The following is a 20,539-nucleotide window of genomic DNA, read 5'->3' on the forward strand; positions in this document are numbered from 1 at the left end:
CTTAGCCCCGCCCCTAGGTGGCGCGGGCGCGCCGCCGAACGCCAGCGCCAGGGGGCGGGGTGGGGGAGGGGGCGAGTCCTCCGAGAGCCGGGTTGGGCTAGCGGCTCTGTGATTGGTCGGTCCGGACTCCGCCCTCAGTGCATGTCATTAGCATCTCATTAGTTGTCCGCTCGGGCTCCGGAGGAAGCCACCGCCGCCAGTCTGAGGCAGGTGCCCGACATGGCGAGTGCTGTGCTGCCGAGCGGATCCCAGTTTGCGGCGGCGGTGGCGGCGGTGGCGGCGGCGGCGGCGCCTCCCGGGCTCCGACTCCGGCTTCTGCTGTTGCTCCTCTCCGCCGCGGCACTGATCCCCACAGGTAGGTGTCGGCACCGGCCGGTTGGCCCTCTAAATCTCCTAAGGCACCCCAGTAGCCATAGCCGTGGAAGGGGGAAACGTTTCCATGACAACCTTCCCCCACTTCCTAAATCCAAGTCGGAGGGAGTATGGAGAGGAAACTCAGGGCTGAGATGAAGGGGCAGGGGGGTTCGGTGATTCCCTTCTCCCTTGCCCATCTGGGTGGGAATTGGAGCCCTTAGGGATGGCTGCACCCACACCTTTTCTCCCCGGCTTGGCGCGGGGTGAGGAGTGGAGTGAGAATGGGGGGCCCGGGGGCTCGAGAATATGGGAGAAGGGGTTGGATGGAGGGGACCCCCCAACCTTCCGGACCCTCCCAAACTCGTTGTTGTCCCCGTAACTTGCAGGTCCTCCCGTCCCAGGGCTGTCCATTCGCCCCCACCTCTCCAGCGGGCCCCCTAAATCTCTATCCCCCAAGCCTCCCCATGGCTGACTAGCAGCCGCCTCCAGCGTGATTGCTCACCGATCCACAGGACATTCCCAGACTTGTCTGGTAGCTCTTGCCTACCCCGCGCTCTGCCTTTCTCCCCCACCCCCGCCCCCGTCCTCGGAACAGCGCTCCCCTCGTGTCTCCCTCCAGCCGGGTAGCGGCCCTCCGCACCACCCCCCTCCACCCCCCGCCGCCCGGCTGCGGGGCTCCCGGGCTCGGCTCCAGGCAGGGAAAGTTCCTCAGGCCCGGCCCCGCGGGGGGGAGGTTGCTGTCGCCGCCTCTGCGGGAAGGAGCCGGGAGCCCGCAGCCCGTTTGCCCCACGGCGTCCTCCGCCGCGAGTGGGGACGCCGGATTTAGAGGCTGCCGGTCCTTTTCGGCAGCCCGAGGGTGGTGGCGGGAGGTTCGCGGCCTCTGCGGCCAGGCGGGCACCCTGCGGGCCTCCGGGCGCCCCCTGTGTGCGGAGCTGTCTTCGGAATTTGTCCAGGGGCGGCTCTGCACGCCCGGCGCCTTCCCCGAAGACGCCGTGCACTAGGCAGAAGCACGCTGTGTGGCTGCCCGTGTGCCGGGCGCGCTGGCGCGGTCGGGAAAGAAGAGGGCAGTGTTTGCTTTTGCTAACAAAAGGGAGCCGGAGCTCTTCCCCAGCCGAGAGGCTGGCCGTACTGCACCCTGCTTCTCCTTCCCGCCACCGCCAAGCTCCGCGGCCGCACGGCGTCCCCGCGCCCCCGGTCGCCCGCTGCGGGCTCCGGGTGGGGAGCGGAGCCGGGAGGCAAGGGGACCGCGGTGGGGGTGGTGGTGCGGGAGGTGCAGGAGGGGATGCAGCAGGGATTGGCGCCTGCAAAGCCCCTCCTTGCAGCCTGGGAGCTGCAGGACCCGCGAGCAACAAGTGGCGGAGGACACCGAGAGCTCAGCCCCCACCTGCGGAGCCCCCGGCCGCGGCAGGCGCAGCACTGGGGCTACCGTGCCTCTACCGAGCGCCTCTCCGCTTGGGCTGTGCCTTTTGTTTACACGCTAGAGGACACACAGTTACGTAAACACCGCAGGAGACACGCTGTAGGAAATGGGGATGTCGGGGGTACTAGCTTTGGATTTCGGGGATGCCGGGTTGGTTTCTACCTTCCCCCCCGCCCGCCGCAAGCAGGCTTGCAAGGGAGCTCGGCTCGGGAACGTATCAGGGATGCACAGGGGTGGGAATCTGGCAGCAGCTCAGTTCCAGAGCTGAGGGTTTTTTCTTCCATGCCACGGCTTGTCTCCGGATGTTGTTTATGTGTTTTTCCTCTGTGAATTCTTAATTTATGAGTTACGAGATAATTGGGTTCAGCCTTTGCCGGTGTGGTTACAACTTCATTTCGGGTGATGTCTCTGACTGGATGGGTTCAATAAAATGTTCCTGAAAGAGATCCCTCATGCTGCTGCATTGTAAAAAGCGCCAATGTCAGTTAAACGTGAGCGTGAGTAAAGGCTCGGTAACTGGCGCATAATAGAGGCAACAATAGACTTGTATTGGCTGCAGAAAAGGGGGGGTGGACAGCACTGGTCGGGGATGTTGCCTTTTGACTAAAAATGGGAGCCGTGCAATGCCGCTTGGCAACAGAGGAGGTCTAGATGATGCCTCCTCCGTCAAGCCTGCTCATTGACGGCACCGGGTAGTAGCGACAGTACTATATTTGTAACTATCTCGCGGTGAGAAGTTGCCTTCGCGGCGAGGGATGTATGCGGACTCAGAAAGGAGCGGTCTGGAACTCAACCGTGCATGTCAAAGCTACAAGAAAATTCTGTTGCCAGTTACCATGGAAGCAGCTTCTTGTTCTTGTGTACATCCCTGTTTGTTCGCTGGTTATCAGATTGTGTTCAAATTAGAAAGTAATTGGGTTTGATTTGTAGTGAGGGGGTGAGATGACTGCCTTTAAATCTGTTTCTACCTTTCCGCATTTTTGGGTGATGGCTTGGGCCAGGGGTGTTGGCCTAGCCCTCAGGTCCTGGGCACCCGGAGGAGACTTCTAGGCAGGCACGGGGGTGGGGGGGGGTGGGCTTTGCTTCCTTAGTCCTCTTCTGTTCAGCTTTCTCCGGAGGCCTCCAGGTGCCACTGTCAGGTTAGAGAAACCTGTTGGTGTTGCCTTCTAACTTCATTAGGCGTGTTTCATTTACATGCTCGCTGGGATAGCAGTCTGGGGCCATCCTGCTTTAGGTCTCGGTTCTGTCTTCAGCTGTCACTGAATCCGTCTATCCCCTGGAGAAAATCTCCCATCCCTCCTGTGGTGCGTGGAGTAAATGGATGTTAATGAAACACAGCAGAAACAGGGTTGTGGAAACTCGCTCCTCAGCGTAAATCGCGCCTGTTACGTTTTAGGTGTATGCATCGGTGTTGCTTCTCTTACGTTTTTTTAGCGTTAGAGAGGTTGGCTGATGGGTGGGGGTTTGTGTTGGTGCTGGGAAGCCCAGGGGCTGAGTTTGGCTTGTCTCGGCCTGTTGGGGCTTGTATACCGGGGATGGGGACTTTACAAAAAGTGCCATCCTGCTATTGTTGCCTTTCCCTGCATCAAATTGAATAGCCGCAGGAGGGACTTGCACTCGTCTGTGATAGCTTTGATAAAATATCCCTCATTAATGCCACTTTATATTTACAGTGTGTCACTGGAGACGCACAAGGCTTCATTTAGTGACTTGTGTGACGAGACAAGCTTGCATTATTTGCCTGGGACATTTTGGAGGAACAAGAGGCCCATTGAGCAATCTTTTGAAATGAACAAATACGGCAAAAGGGGGGAATAAAAGAGCAGGCAGTTCTCTGGAACAAAGAGCTTTATTCATATGGATGTTGTACATGCTTTATCCAGTTTTCCCCAGTGGCCCTCCTGGTAAAGGGGAGTGGGACAGGGAAAAAGCCAACAAGCAGGACACTTTCGCTTCCTCTCCCACTTCCTGACTTCATATTCTTATCGAGTCGGTCCTGGACTCCCTGACTGCTCATCTCGCTCCACTCCCTCTAAAAGCCCAGAAGGTAACAGGTTCCTGGGTCTGACAGGGAGGTTTTGAAATGCTTTCTCCTAGCTCTGAATTTCAACAGAAGACTGTGCTAGCTACCTGTTGAGACTGATGGTCATTGGAGGACATACTGGTTGAAGGGAAAGAGATGTCACTTTTTCGTGACATGTGTCAAGCAGTGGTTGATAGAGAATGTCAGATAGGTAAGATATCTTGCAAACTATAATACTAGTCTTACTATTTATTTTTAAAGAAATGCTACAACAACTGAAATCCCAAATTTTCATTATCACTAATGGTGCTCTTGGAGTTATTCGTGACTTTTGCCCACACCTGGTACATTTTGGCCTCAGACATAAGTGAATTTTTATAAATTCCTTGGCCTGCATTGCTGAATGATTTTCAGGCTTTAAAAAATTGATAGTATTGCTGTGAATAGAAACTGTCTCATTCTCTGGGTTTTTGTATGTGACATTTTAATGCCTAATCGGCCACTTAGAATTTACATTTAAAAAATGGGTGTGTGTGTGTATGCGTGTGTGCCCGCGTGTACGTGCACAAAAGGCCTATTTTTCTGTGGGAGATCTCTTAAATTGGGCCAAACTAATCTATGCTATGATTTGAATGGAAATTTACCAGCTTATAAAGAAAATTTGTAAGAAATAAATCCTAAGGATTCAAATGCTGCATCTCTTTCTTGGGAAGAATAGTACTGACCATTACGCTGGGCGTTTTTAACTGAAAATCCAGCATAAAAAGGAGAAATCACACAGCGACATCTGTTGCAGAATTGAAAATTTGCTGCTTTGAGTTGGAAGCAATTAGTCCCATATAAATACCTAATGGTATCAGTCAGTATGTGCACTCATCAAATATGTATATAGGCACACACATATATGTACATATATAGGTACATATACACGAAACTCACCCAATACAATATTCATATGCACATCAAAACATATGTAATGGAAAATGTGACATTTTAACACCAAAACTCCTTTTTCTTATTACCTGTTGAGGAACTAGAGATTCTTATAATTGTGGAATTTTTGTAAGGGGAAGGAGGTTACAGATCGTCTGCTGAAATCTCATTATTTTGTAGTGAGGCAGCTTCAACCTGGAGAGGGAAGGACCGTGCTTGCTGACCGTGGAACTGAGGATAAGTCAGCTATATGGTCTGGATGGGGACCAGGTCCCTTGATGGAGAGTCAGCAAACCTCTTCCACCGCCCAGCAGGGTTGCCCCAGTGAGGATGTGGATCATGGCCACACCATATCTTGGCTAGGCCTAGTTTATCTTGTGAAGACAGCAAGATTAATTGGTGTTCTAGGTAATAAACCCATGGATCAGAGGAGTGACCTCTGAGATAAAAGCACCGGTTCTTGGTAAGGTTGTCTTTGGTGTTGACAAATGATTCTGAAACCTCTGGTCTTTATTTGGCAGTCACAACATGAATGTCGTCCAAAGCACCTTTATAGGGGAGAGCTCTTGGATGTGTGTCACTGTGATAAGTCAGATGTGCGACAACTCGGCTTCAGGAGGCCCAGCTTTAGGTGTTTCCACCCTTCGTTTGTCTTTTCAAGGATTAATACTAACAGTGGAATGGGTTCCGTGTAACTAAGACCAAAAGGAAGAATCCTTAGTCAAGAACAAGAAGAGATCTTGATTTTCTTTCTAGCTATTCGTCCCTTTTCATTTAAGCAGAGAAAAAGCTGAGAGTAATTTAAGCAAAAAAAAAAAAAGAAAGGAAAAAAAAGATTTGCGAGATGACTTTTTTTAACATTGATCATATTTTATTTTTCCATTTTTATTATGGAGATTTCCAAATACATGCAAAAGGAGGAAGAATGCCATCATTAACCCTGTGTGCCAGTCGCCCAGTTCCGTAAATTATCCATCCGTGGTCAGTCTGGCCTCGTCCGCTTCCTCACCTTCTCAGATGAGTTTCAACAAATCTTAGACATCCTATCATTTGCTCCATATATATATATAGTTCCCTATCCCCCCCCCACCCCGGCCAATCACAGTATCCTGAACTGAATGTACATTTTCTCCCCTGATAATACAGAACGTTGGCCCCATCCCGGCTGGACCGAGGTAGGGTGAAGGCTTATTATGGTGGCTCAAAGCCGAAGCAGAAACTAGAGAAGCCAGAGCTTCGATTACTGCCTGCACCGGAGACCTTTTCGTGTGGTTTGGTTTATTTTGAGCAAGGTTTTGTTTGGATTGGAGAAGATGAGTTTTATTGTTGTGTAAATATGGTTGTGTAAATATACCCTAATTGTTGCTAATCCCTCAACTGTGGCGCACTATGGAAAGCACCCATGGTGAGACTGGCCATTTCCAGTTGTTCTGGGAATGAATGCTCTCCATCTGAGGACTTCTGTAGGCAAGGCTATTTTAGTTTGATGGCTGTGAGATACCTCATTCGTGTATTTATCTTTGAATGCCTCCGTGGCATAAATGCCTTTGCGTTCTGTGAGTATATGGCTTAAAAGAAAAAAAGATGTCTTTTCTTGTCTCACGCTGGCTAAATGCTAATTTCAGCCCGTATTCTGTAACCGAAGTGATCACAGAATGCCTTCTTTGGTGTGGGAAACCCTAACAACAAGCTGTAAGTATTTGGGTCTTATTTTTGTAGGACCGGGGGTACGGGGTGGGTAGGCAGAGAAAAAAGGTTACTATTTTTACTTCTCTGGATTTGCCCTGTTGATTTAAAAGAGGATTTTTTTTTTTTTAATTTCAGCTAGAGATGCTGGAATGCTTCAGGGTTAAATTTCTGAACTTCGGTTTATGGGAAAAGAGGTTGGTTCCATTTCTAAGGTTCGTGAAACGTGAAGGGGCGTGTGTGTGTTTGTGCGCGTGCGCGCGTTAAGAGACTCTTTCACAAATGTATTTAATGTGGGCTATAAATCCGAAGCATTGAGTTTTTTTGGTTTCCAGCCAAACAACTAATTACACATGAGATGGTTTTGAGGGATCTGGGCATTCCAGGCCAGGTAAAAACCCGCCACCTGCGCCCCTCTTCTGAGTTGGCCACGGCACCAGCAAAAGCACGAAGGAAGGCCTCCGTGGGGGAGCACCACCAAAATCAAATAAAAAGCCTTTGTTTGGAAACCATCAAGGAGGGAAGGGACCCACTGGAATGTTTGTAATTACAAGAGGCACCTCCTTGTTTAAATTTCAGAAGCCACAGTTTCTTTTTCAGAGATTTAAATTGCGGGTCTAGCCGGCAGCTGCTGTTGTGGTTCATGGGCAGTTTCTCTTTGAAGGTCTTCCAGTGCTGGTCCTCCAAAGCCTTGGTGCTGTTGGCCTTGAACTAGGCTTAGAAGAATGGGAGCTGGAGGTATTTATATACATGTACCGCAAAAGTGCCGTGTGGCCTTTATTATTACTCAAAAGAGCAATTTGGCAGCGGGGTTGAGAGAGAGCAGCACCAAGGAAATCTGTTATGACTGACAGGTGTCTTGAATGGGGTGATTATCTTAAGAGGGATGTGGGCTGCGTGGGGAAACTTTTTTCTTTTAGCAGATATTTTACTGGAATAGAGTATTTGACCCAACATTTTGATCTAGAGATTCAGAAATGTTAAATAGGCTTAAAATGAAGGCACTGTGATATATATTTAAATGCTACTCAGTGTTTAAAGATGATATTCCAGTGACATGGACTTTTAAAAATGCCTGGAAGAAGGATCTCGCTCTTGGCAGTCTTCCTCGGTAAGGTAGAGGCTCTTAAGCTATCCAGTCCTGGACTGGATTGTCAAACTGGAATTAAATTATGAGGTCCCCGGATGGGGCAGGGAGGAACCTGCTTGCAAACAAAGGGCTCACCTGCCCCATCTCTCCCATTGTCTGTACCAGATCGCCACTTGGCTCGGATTAACGTAGAAGTTAACATGTCAGAAACTGAACCTTTCGTCTTTTCTGCCATAGGTATCAGCTTTTCTCAAAGTCTCCATTATTGCAAATGACACCACCGTCGTCCTGGTCTCCAAGGCCCTAAAATTCAGAGTCTTTTTTTTTTTTTTTTTTTTTCCCTCCTTAGCTTTCACTCTTGGACGGAAATAAAATGGGGCTGATTGTTTCTCTACGACATTCTTGGAAGCCTCGACGTCCTCTAAACCATGTCTTACTAGCAGAAGCTTCCCAGGCAATTCCCCTGACCCTAGCCTCTGCTAATTGGGTGGAAGCCCACCTGCCCGCGCTGTGATTCTTTTCTGGACAGAATCGTGACACTGCCCTTCCAGAAAACCTAATCTCAGATCTGGCATCCGACTCGCAGTCCACCCGGTTCTGTCTTTAGGCTGTTCCTTCCTCAACTGCTTTCTTATCCCCCGTTTCTTGCTACTTTTTGAGTTCGGTCCTGGTAGGATTGGAAGACAGACCTCTCTACTGAACTGAGGAAGAAAGCGGTTGTCTCTGCGTGAAACTTCTCTCTTACCTGTTTTTCACTTGACTGTTTTGGTTTCTAGGTGGAGGCCTGCTGAGTCTCCTTGCCCACCTTGCGAAGAAACACCTTCCCTTTGCATCTTCGGTCTCACTAACACGTGCTTATCTAAACTATACCCTGGCACAGACCTTTCTTTTTCTGCTTTACAGGTATATACATGAGTATGTTTCTTTACAGTAAGCCAAAGTATGCACATGTTGTAGCCATTTGTTTTAATGACTACTTTAAGCACCGGGGTGCCGACCGTGTGTTGGGTCTGTTTGGTAGGACGGTTTCGCGTGTGGGCACTTACTACAGCATGAAAATGCCGTGATTGACTTAACAAATTACACGCCAGCAAAGTAAGGGTGTCCCTCAGGAGTAGGAAGACTTCAGAGTTCTGGGTCAGAGTGAGAGGGATCTGCTGACTTGGCATCAATGAGACGTACCCCTCTGAAGATGCTCCAAAAGATTTACCCCTTAGAAGAGTGTTTGGTGCTCATGTTCAGAATGTCTGGTTACTAAGAAGTACTTGCTTGGGGAGCTAGAAGGACAGTGTGCTAAAGGCCAAGCCCTTACTAGCCTGATTTTTAAAGAGCTTGGTCTCCGAGGACAGTGCTGCCTGCCTAAGCTCAGTCATCTGGCGTCAGGACGGGTCGCATTTCTGTTGTTCACAGAGGGGGCGCATTGGCACCGGCTTAAGAAAAAAATGAAACTTTTGTTTCTCAGTCTAGCTGCTAATCTTGTTATCTTAAGGATCTTTTCAGAGCCTCTATCTGGTAATATTATCTGCCACCGTTTTCCCCTTATTTTATTTATTTTTGCTCTGGGATCCTTCCCCTGCCAAGTTCAGAGCTTGCTGGTAGAGGATTATATAGCATTATTCAGTGATAAGAAAACACTTGATTATTACAGAGTATTTGGGGTCAGTCTTGGGAAAAAGTTGTATGTCCAAGTGTGGCATGTGCTTGGCTCTTACCTGTGATAAGCCAAGCCACACAGACATTATCAGCTTGAGTCTCTCGTCTGAATAGGAAAGGAGCCTCGCTGCATTCCTCTTGCAGAAACCCTTACTTAAACAATGAAGACTTCATAGATCGGGAGAAAAAAACCCCAAGTTCATTTAGTACTAAATTACTGGTCAAATGGTTTTATCTCTTAAAAGTTTCAAGTACAGATTAGCTTAAATGACACTGAACTTCACTTTTCCTTGTGCATATCTTGTGAGCACACATCCTTGTGAAGAGACCTCTGTCTCCTTTCTTTGAGTTTTGTTAGCAATCACATGAATGTTAGTGGCTGTTCCGTTCCCTTTTCTGAAGCAAATCTCTTCCATCTCTGGTCCAGGTTGGCAAGCGGAATACCCAGTTTAGGTTACAGAATAGTAAAGCCTAGTGCTTCACTCTTGAGTTAAAAAGAGCAAAAACAGGGGCACCTGGGTGGCTCAGTGGGTTAAAGCCTCTGCCTTTGGCTCAGGTCATGATCCCAGGGTCTTGGGATCAAGCCCCACGTCCAGCTCTCTGCTCAGCGGGGAGCCTGCTTCCTCCTCTCTCTCTCTCTGCCTGCCTCTCTGCCTACTTGTGATCTCTATCTGTCAAATAAATAAATAAAATCTTAAAAAAAAAGAGCAAAAACAACCTACCTTACAGGGTGTTAAAAAAAAAAAAAGATGGTGTGTATGAACGTACTCGAGAAGAAAGTATTTTATACATAGGCTCTTAGGAAAACAGCCACTCGTTACGGATAGGGGCTATGGCTCTGCCTATGAGTGCTGCTGTGATCATGTTTGGGAATACTGAGAAATGCTATGCTAGAAGGATTAATTCAGGATGTACTCAGCTCTCTTTATTTAAGCTGAGACTGGAGAACAAAGTGGCCATAAGATCCCACTTGGAATCAAACGTTCTTTGGAAGTAAATGGAATCCTCCTTCTCCTTGGAGAAACTAGCAGTGATTATAACCTCAAATTTGAGAGCTTTAAAACACAGACAGGACTTTATTATTTTACTCAACCTCTTATATTTTATGTACTCTATTTATATCAAGAACTTGATATTTTCTGTAACTAACCCATAAGGCATCTGGTAAAAAATGAGAATTAAAAAAAATTTATTTTTAAATTGAGTATCTGCTTGTATACCAGGCATTGAATTAGGCACATTCGTAGTTGAGTAGGTTGGGCTCTGTCGTCCAGAAGGTTGTAGTACTATTTCTTCTTAACTTTTATTTTAGAAAAATTTTAAAACCACAGGAAAGTTAAAAGATGAGGATCATGAATGTTTGTAAACCCCTTCCCTTGATTCATCAAGTGTTAACGTTTTATCCATTTGCCTTATCTAGCTCTCTAAGTCGTGTATACTCACATACCTTTTTTCCTTTTCTTTTCCTTGAACCACGTGAAAGCAAGTTGTGGGCATGGTGGCACTTTGCCCTTGAGTCGTTCGAGACACGTAGCTCCAACTCCTGAGTAATAAGGACATTTTCCTGCATAACCTCGGTGCCATTATTGCATTCCAGAAATGTAACACTGATTCAGTGATATTATCTAGTATCTAGTCCGTATTCAAATCTCCCCGGTTGTTCCACTGATGTTCTTTACATGTGTTTCTTTGTCCTCCCTGATCCAGAATCTATCGGAGAGGAGGAGATCATGCGCTGGATTTGGTTTTCACATCCCTCTTTTTTTTTTTTTTTTAATCTAGAAGCATTCCTTTGCCCTCCATCTTCCTCCCTCCCTTTTTAAAGTAGTCGGGGGTGTCTCTGATGTTTTGTTAAGTCTAGAGCGATGTTTTGGAGCATGTCCCACAGTCCCGCAGATTGGTCATTTCCCCACTGTCTGATTCAGGTTACAGTCACAGTCAGGAGCGCTGCATAGCTGTTGTCGTCACTTTCTGATAGTCTCACCTCAGTCTGTCCCAGTAGTAGTGATGGTACATTTGATCCCTTGGTTGACGATAAAAGTTCAGTTACTTAGTTTCGGTGGATTTACAGAGTTCTCCATTTTTGTCCCTTTGTAATTAATCAGTAATCTGCGGGCTGTTTTGAGACTGAACATCCTGTTCCCTAAAAACTCTTCACGTAGTGGTTTTGGCAGCATTGATAAACCTTGTCTGAATCGAGTATTACACCCGGTGGCTACAAAATAGTGATTTTTCTAATTCCATCATTTCTCTACACTGGGTAGGAGCGCTCTTGTGTAAAGAAGGATTTACCCTTCCCCCTCCTCTCCTCTTTTTTGAAAATCACAATGGACTCAGAGATTTAAAAAAAAAAAAAAATCAGTGTACTGTATTTCATCACGTCACATTTGGCCAGTGGGAACCCCTTGGTCTGGCTCTTGCTTCCTTTTGATCTATCTTCTCTAATTTTTAAGTGCTTTCTTATTTTCTATTGTAAGAAGATGTCTGCTCTCATGTTGTATTTTCCCTGCCCCAGACCTGGAATCAGGGTCCTGATTCCTGACTCCTTCCAGTGGACGAGCGACATTTAGATAACAAGGAAGTATGCTCTTTGCTATTGACTTGTATCAGCAGACCGAACTAGGATATATAAGTATAATAAATTTACATATTTAGTTCCATATTTTATATATTATAATTTTAACATAAATATTAAATTATTAAATATTTTGTACATATTTATATATAACTTTATACATAGACATTATATGTTATATATATAATTATATAAATATATAAATTATATATAAATATATATAATTATATAAATTATCTATGTCTCTCTCTATATATATCAATTCTAGTCTAATACCCCAATGTTCTTTCCTCCGTCTCTGTTCCTTGTTTGTATCTTTCTTTTCCCATGGTGAGAACCTTGGTTCCCAGCCATGCCAATGTCTTATAATTAAATACAAAAAATTTTTGAAATTATTCTACCAAGACCAGTGTAGACAACAAACCTACCAAATAAAGTTTGAGACTTTTTGTCTATCTTTTTGCCTTTAAACCTTTTTTTTTTTTCTTAAGGCTTTATTTATTTATTTGTAAGACAGAGAGAGAGAGCATGAGCAGGAGAGGGAGAAACAGGCTCCCTGCTGAGCAAGGAGTCCAATGTGGGATTATGGGGCTCGATCCCAGGGCCCTTGGACCATGACCCAAGCTGAAGGCAAACACTTAACTGACTGAGCCACCCAGGCACCCCTCTTTTGGCCTTTTAAATAGATTCCCATGGAGGATAGATAGAGTACTGTGTTTACAAGTTCACAAGTTAGTTCCTTTTCTGTGTGTGTGATCGATTAGCTATATAAATACATAGTTAAGATCATTTGTTTCTGTTTATATTCAGTTTTAGATTTTTTTCCTTCACTTCTTGATTTAATTATATATTTTGAACATGTAAATCATTAATATGGCTTAAAAGCCAAAACTATATAACATAGTTTTAGGGGTGCCTGGGTGGCTCAGTGGGTTAAGCCTCTGCCTTCGACTCAGGGTCATAATCTCAGGGTCTTGGGATCAAGCCCTGCATAGGGTTCTCTGCTCAGCCCGGAGCCCGTTTACCCCACTGCCTCTCTGCCTACTTGTGATCTCTCTCTGTCAAATAAATAAATAAAATCTTTAATAAATAAATAGATAAATAAAGTGGTCTTACTCCCTTATCTGTGTTTTCTGGCACATTCCTATCTACCTTCCTATAGGAGCCAGTTTCATTCCTTCCTCATAGAGCCTTCCTGGTTTTTCTTTTGGAAAAATACTGGTAGTTTTTTGTTTTTTGTTTTTTAACTTTTTTTTCTTTGTTTTAATACTTTTCTACAAACTATGTTAACATCTGCCTATACCCCTTCCCCCTGTTTGGGAAATCCTCTGGTCTCATATTTATTTTGATGGTTTTCCCCCAGTTGGCTTTATTTTACTTAGAAGCCAATTTTTTCTTATTATCTTCATGTCATCTTCATGCCTCTTTCATTTCTTCCTTTCAGGGTAATAGTTCTCTGTGGGCTGTTGGAAGAATTCTGTATCTGTTTTTTACACTTAATTCACCGAGTTACTTGCAGCAAAATAGGGAATGCCCCTTTCCATAGAATGCAGTGTATGTCTGTGATGTTTAATAACCATGGCTTGCCCTGCTCCTCATCAGTCTTTCTTGACTCCTCTTTTCATCCTGCAAATTGGCAAATCTGTATCTCAAGCCTCAATGCCCCCATTCTTCCCAACCCCCCCCCCCCCCGCCAAGTTGTGGTGTGCTTTTACTTACTGTAAAGTACACTGCCTTTTGCATCCAAACGTGAGACCATGTTCTAAAACTGCCTACTGGACATCTCAGTCTAGGGGTTCCACAGTTAGCTCAAAAATATTAATGACAAGCAGCAACTATCATTCCTTTCGGGTTTTCATAATCTCATATAATCCCCATTGTCACCGTGTGAGTAGTGACCTCTCTTCCCACATTTTACAGATGAGGGAACAGGATCATAGTCCCCTTGTCTAAGAGGCATAAGGAATCAGTGGCAGATTCAGGTGTGTCTTCAACACCTGGGCTTCTAAACACTTCGCTCTATTTTTCTGAAATTCAGGATATCTGACGCTGAGCCTAGCATCTCTCTTCCCCAAACCTCCCTCTGTCCTGTGTTTCCTATCATAAGGAAGTGTTCCACCATCTACCCCATGCAGTAAATCAGTCTGAGAGACATCTTAGAGTACTTCCTCATCCTACACTCTCTGTGACTTACTAGGTCTTGCTTGTCTCTCGCATTCACTCTGTTTCACGATCTCTGCCTCAGTGTATCCTTATCCTCATTTTATAGTGAGGAAAGGAGTTTCACACTGATAGAAATGCCCCTTAATTGGTCCATTTACGCCTAGTCTTATCCCTTATAATGCATCCCTAACGCTGGTATTTGTAAAATACATTCGATTGTCACTTTCATGCTTACCGTCTTTAAATGTCTTCTTGGCGTCTTGAGGACAACGCTGACACTCTTTCAACGTAGCCTACAGTGCCCCTCATCACCTTCTGTCTTCTTCTCCCACTCATTTCGTGCCAGTCACATGCACCGTGTTCTTTTTCTTCGGACTAGCTGTAGGTGCTACCCACCGCGTGCTTTGCTTTACCGAAGTAAACGTGCCTCGGATATGCCATGCTCTCTCAGGCCTTTCTGTTTTTTTAATACGGTCCCCCTTCCTCCTGATATGTCCGATTCCGACATGACTTTTGGGATCCTCTTCAAGGACCAATTTCTTAAGGAATTGTACCATTAACTCTCTGGTTGGCTAGGTACCTTTTTTTTTTTTTTTTTTCTTTAAAGATTTTATTTCTGGGGCACCTGGGTGGCTCAGTGAGTTAAGGCCTCTGCCTTCGGCTCGGGTCATGATCTCAGGGTCCTGGGATCGAGCCCTGCATCGGGCTCTCTGCTCAGTGGGGAGCCTGCTTCCCCCCTCTCTCTCTGCCTGACTCTCTGCCTACTTGTGATCTCTCTCTCTCTCTGTCAAATAAATAAATAAAATATTTTAAAAAACAGATTTTATTTCTTTATTTGAGAGAGAGAGAGCACGCGCAGGAGGGACAGAGGCAGAGGGAGAGAGAGAATCTCAAACAGACTCTCCATGGAGCCTGATGCAGGGCTCAGTCCCAGAACCCTGAGATCACAACCTGAGCTGAAACCAAGAGTTGGACATTTAAGCAACCACACCACCCAGGCACCCTGGGTAGGTGCCTTTGCTTTGTGCCTTTCTTCTGACTTAGCTTCTTCCTTTCCTGTTCGCTTCTCGAAATGCCCCAAGTTCTTTCTGTATATTTGTCCAGTTGTTTCCACCAAAAGAAACAGTCCACTCTCTGGCCAAAATTTTTTATTTACTCGCTCTTCTTATACTATCTGATTTCCAATATGTGCCCAGCCTGTCTCTTTTGCTTTGTTGTGAATACTGGTGGTGGCGGGTATATGATTTGCACGAGTCCTTTGTGTTCATGGAATTTCACTTATGAGTTGTCTTATTATCAGTGTTTAGAATGAGAATTCTTAATAGAAGTTGTTTGTTCTCTCACAATGGGTGGAGAGCTGTCAACGTGCTTGACTTCTTCATAGCCTGAAGGACTGAGCCGAGCGTGTTTGCTCATACTTGGTTATCGGGCAATCATTGGAGAGATTTAGACGACCAGCCCAGAGAAGGGAACCTCTTTCCATTTATTTAATCTCTTTGCAGTCCAGGGATGGCTGGACTTTGAGTCCTTGTCATGTCGCGTTGGCACTTTGTAGTTGAGACAACACACCCAGAATTTTCTCTCTGAGGCCCTCTGCCCCCTCCTCCGTTTTCCCGAGAGTCTTGTCTTAAAACGGAGATGTATTCTCAGAAGAGGCATGGTGAACTTAGGGAAATTTAAACCTCAGGGTAACAGTTCTTCTTGTACAGTAATAAAGATGTATGTGGAGTCAGTGGCTACAGGATCAAAAAATAGATCTCTGTAGTCGGATCAAACGAGAGAAATGGCTTGTTGCCGCGTTTAAAAAAAATGAGATGGGTGAGGCAGTCTGTCTTTTGAAGACACTTGCACTGATTGTGAGAGTCTGTAGTTGGTGCTAAAGTGTGGCAAAATTAAGCTCATTTGCCTATGGGGGATCTAGTCTCAAACACGTTTCCTGTGGGGCTGATGGGGATGACGGGAGAGATCTCCAAGAGGGTTTGCTACCTTTACCTTTTAATTTAGGAGAGGTTTGGAGTTGGTTCTTTCCTGTGAACGTAGAGGTGGAACCCACTCTAACCGGAGTTTATTGCTGTAATATTTTTAAAATGCATTTATGACACTGATGTATCTGTGACCTTGTAAAGGCGTCTTTAGGGGGAGGGGGTGGCCAGCCTTTTTTCTCACTGTCATAAGCGATCCCTGTTCAATAACTCTCACTTCCTGACAGTATTGGGGGGGGGGGGGAGGACCTATCATAACTTGTATTTTATGGCCTATTTCTAAAGCATTCCTTCATATTCACAGCTATCAGTTTAGACTTCTCCCTGCCTAAGGCATGCACCTAGCCTCGTCTGTGTTGGGTGTTTTAAATGCTTTGAATTATGGAGGATCACAGCATTTTATCGATGCTTCCCTTGTAGCTCTATTGCTCCGTTTTGTTCTTCGGTCACATAGCTTGCATTTCCGAGGCAAATGTGGGTGGATTATTGCAATTAGTTGAGTTTTGTGTGGATTCACGTATGTGCCTTGATTTCTACCGGCTGCCATCCCTCCCCCCCTTTCTGGGTAGACATTTTCTCAGGGACTGCTTTCTCAGGAATCCCACAAGTTGCGGTCATTAAACCTTTCCTTTCCACCATAAATCTTGGTAAATATATTTTTATCAGCATGACCTACTGTCAAGTAAATGGTTTGATAGCAATATTCAAGAAAAATGATATCTTTGACATATAAATTTTGTCAGTGCGTTAACGTATAGTATATGATTGGTATTACTCATGAAAAAGAAGAGATTCGTTAATCAATTTCTCCTAGAATTAGGTGGTTAATGCTTCAAGCATCCTATTTAAAAGCAATTGCTTCTAGGTCCTGTTGGCAGGATTGCTTATTTCATTATTCTGGTCATTTGCATGAAAACAAGTTGATGATTCTTTAAATAACCACCCCGTTCAGTTTTCTTTTCCTCTTGAAATGTTATTCCTCAAGCTTTATATTCCATTCATACTGCAGCATGAATCAGGTCTAGAAAGTTAGTCTTTCGGGCTAAAGTAGTAGCAGAACTTCCTTTCACCTTTTTTTTTTTAAACCAAAACTGATCTCCCATTTTCATATTAATTTATCGATGATGATATCTTTTTATCCTTGTTTCATGAGGTGAGTGCGTTCGGAGTTATGCTTTAATAGAATATTTTTCAAGGGTTTAGGATTTTTTAAAATGAGGTCATCACCTTGAAGATTATGACCTGAACTTTTTATGAACTAAAGGAGCAAGAAAAGGATAGACTTAAAAAAAAGGGGAGGGGGGGAATATATAATCTACTTATAATGGAATAAGTGGTCAGAGTTAATTCATTTTCTAACATTTACCTGGTGCTGGTTTCCAAAGCATTCTTCCATTGCAGCAAGAGAAGCTCCATGTTTATATATATATATTTTTAATTTTTTTAACATTTAATTTATTTTTTTTTCAGCGTAACAGTATTCATTGTTTTTGCACAACACCCAGTGCTCCATGCAATACGTGCCCTCCCTATTACCCACCACCTGGTTCCCCCAACCTCCCACCCCCGACCCTTCAAAACCCTCAGGTTGTTTTTCAGAGCACATTTATATCTTGATCGCTGAAAGACTCTCTTTGAAATAAGTGCTTTTTGAAAAAGATGTGAAAACCACTGGCCTAAACAGGATGAGTCCCTTCAGGTTCAAAACAAGGCTGGAGAGAGTGACACCCCAGTTTACTGAGAGCACATCAGGGATGAGGCTGAAGCCAGAAATGGGCAGTCACAAGGAATGCTCCTTTGTCTCATCTTTCCTCTCTTTATATTCTCTGTGGGGCTCCTGAAGGTGTGAAGGAGGCCACAGCAAAAAACTGGACAAGGACTTGAGAATTCACATCACTGTCCTCTCTGTCCTTCCATGGGGGGTGGGGGGGCATAAGGGAGGGAGCAGGAAGGGAGTTGGAGTGCTGAAGGCTCTACACTTAAACCAAGTCTTGAAAACGGGGAAGGAAGAGGTGAGAAGAAAGGATATTATCAGGTTGAGGGAGAACCACATGAATCAAAGTTTACAGGTAGGAAAGCTAAGACAGAGTGTGAGATGGGATTTAGGGAAAGAGAGTTGGTGCCACATTGCGGAAAACCGTTGAATGTCAAAGTTAGATTTAATTCAGGAAGTCATTGGGAACTATTGAAGGGATTTTGAGCAGTGAGGTAACATCAGATTGATGCTTTAGGAACGTGCATCTGGCAGTGGTTTGTGCATAGATTATAAACGAGGGATGGGTTAGTGGTATAATAGTTCAATAAGACTTCATGAAAACTAGAAGTAGGGCGGCGGAAGAAGAATGGAGGTAGAATTGACTGGATTCGATGGCTGACCAGAAATGGGGATTGAGAGCAAATAAAGACTAAAAGTGAAAGTGTGCTTCGATTTTTGAACTTCAGTCACTTAAGAGAGCAGCTGTTCCAATGAACAGAAATAAAACTGTTGAACGATGGGTTTAATAAGGGAAGACAATGAGCTTGGTTTTGGGATATGTTAAACTTGAGCTACTGCAAGAACATGGTGGAAACACTTAGAAGGTGGTTTGAAATGTGGTCCTAGGGTTTAGAAGAGAAGTGGAGAGCAGAACTAGAGATGCAGATTTGAAAGTCATTTGTAAAGCGTTGATAGCTGAAGTTCAAAGTGTGCATTGATTCACTTACTTAGGTGATAGGTAAGTGAATGTGCGTCCAACAGCGAGTTAGGTGCTGGAGATGAGTGTATGGGAGATCCTCCAGGTAGAACCTTAAGGAAGGTGTATTTTTCAGGGACAGGCTAAGTCAGTGTGATGAAGTCCAGGAAGGATGAGTCAGAGGAAGGAGAATAATGTTGTAGGTGTGAGACAGGCAGGGTTGATGTGGGATGAAGTTCTGTTATCTAAATGGCTGAAGAGTCATTAAGGGGAGAAGGGGAGGGTTGTCTTGGAAGTGAATGAACTCTGGGAGGAGGTTCTAGAAGAATGAATGAAATGAGACAAGTCATAACGTAGCCCAGTCACACAGCGAAGATGTGGCCACACTGGATCGAGTTTCCATGTTTTGGACTAGAATGTGCTACCGTGAGATCAGTTTTCAGTGTCGTACCCCAGTGCAGCAAACTGTGCCTTTCACCACGGTCTACGGAGCTGTCGAGAGCCCGTTCAACCTGTCCAATTACTTAAAATGTTTAATTAAGATTCTTGAGGTTGTGGTGTTGAATAAAGAGCAAATTAATGAACTTCCCAACTGTCCCTGCATTTCATGTAATGAGTAACAGCTTTGGCAGGCATAAGCACAGAGGGAAGATAGATGGGTGCTGTTTTTCCGGAGTGTGCTTCTTTAACAATAAGCAGCAGACAACAAAAACAAATCCTAGTGTGGCACAGGGAGCACTTCCGGGACGGCAGGAAGAATCTAGGTCAGCTTCACGGCAGCTCCTGTTCTTTAGGTAGATTCCTGTTTGCCATCCTCCTTTTCAACAAGCTGTGTAAAGACCGTGCCGGTTTCCTTAACACATATTAGCTGGCAGGGGGTCACAAATTAAATTGATGTGTGGGAGCATTTTGATGTGCCGTTGAGTGGTGAGAGCGTGGCTCAGGCGGAATATGGCAGCCTGCCGAGTTGTGGTCTGCGTTGCCCGAACTCTTCCGGGTGAAAGATACATCCTGATGGAAGTTTTGCATATCACCTCGAGGAGATGATGGCTCTGCTCCTACAGGTAGAATGATCAGAGCGCAGCTCACGTTAGCTGGGGAGCTCTGAAAACTAGAGCAGGTGAGTCTAGCACCTCAAGCATCTTTTCTCAAGCCATGCCTCTCCAACGCTGTTCCATAGAGCTTCTCCGTGATGGTGGGAGCAGTCTCGATCTGTGCCGCCCAGTGTAGCCATGTGCCCCCCGCGACTGTGGAGCGCTGAAATGTGGTGGCTGCTGCTGAAGAACTAACTTCTCCATCCTATTTCATTTTAATAAATTTAAACTTAAATAGCCTCATACAGCTAGTGGCTACCATCTTGGATCAGAGAGCTCCGCACTCAAAATTCAGAAGGGAAATTCTCATGCTCATTCCATAGCATGAACTAGTGAGAGAGGGGGCTAGAAGAGCCCTCGGGCTGACTTTGACATTCACCCCACTTTCGGTAGATTCATCTTGTATCTTGGACTCAGCTATTGTGGGCATCCAAATTGCACATTTTTCTTGACTTTTCTCTTGGTTTTCATGTTGCAAAGCTTCTGGACTATCCTAATTGCCCTTTCTTTATTTGAGGAGTTACACCTTTTGGCCTCAGAGGGGTCGAGCTCACATCAAGTCCACAGATTATAGCTCTCACTTTGTCCTTAGGATGCTAAATCTTGAAGGTTACTCTTACGTGACCATATTGCTGTGCCAATGTGCCAATGCACATTGTTATCTTTTTTTTTTTTGATACTGAAAGTGAGTGAAATGTGAAAAAAACATTATTCATTTTAAATAGTTTGACTGCCAGGTTAATGCGACTCTTAAGTGGAGCTTCCTGAGGTCTGGCCATAGTAACTGCTTTTAACTTGATTTAAAGTTCTTAAACATTCTGAATTGCTTCACCTAATCTTTTTATACTGAACGTACAATTTTCAGGCTCTTTTTTATTTTCAAATCCATAACTG

The 20,539-nt window shown here is 45.0% G+C and overlaps 1 protein-coding gene across 7 annotated transcripts in view; it reads left to right on the forward strand.

The window, feature by feature from the left end:
- Window positions 1–202: 202 nt before the first annotated feature.
- CADM1 (cell adhesion molecule 1) overlaps window positions 203–20,539 on the forward strand; it is a 335,225-nt gene continuing 314,888 nt past the window's right edge. For all 7 annotated transcript variants that reach the window (XM_046016663.1, XM_046016660.1, XM_046016661.1 and 4 more), the window contains exon 1: window positions 203–355. In XM_046016663.1, the coding sequence (XP_045872619.1) occupies window positions 220–355 (136 nt within the window). In that variant the 5' untranslated portion in view covers window positions 203–219. The remainder of the gene's footprint in view (window positions 356–20,539) is intronic.

Source organism: Meles meles, chromosome 8 (assembly GCF_922984935.1).
Source record: "Meles meles chromosome 8, mMelMel3.1 paternal haplotype, whole genome shotgun sequence".
Classification (NCBI taxonomy): Eukaryota; Metazoa; Chordata; class Mammalia; order Carnivora; family Mustelidae; genus Meles; species Meles meles.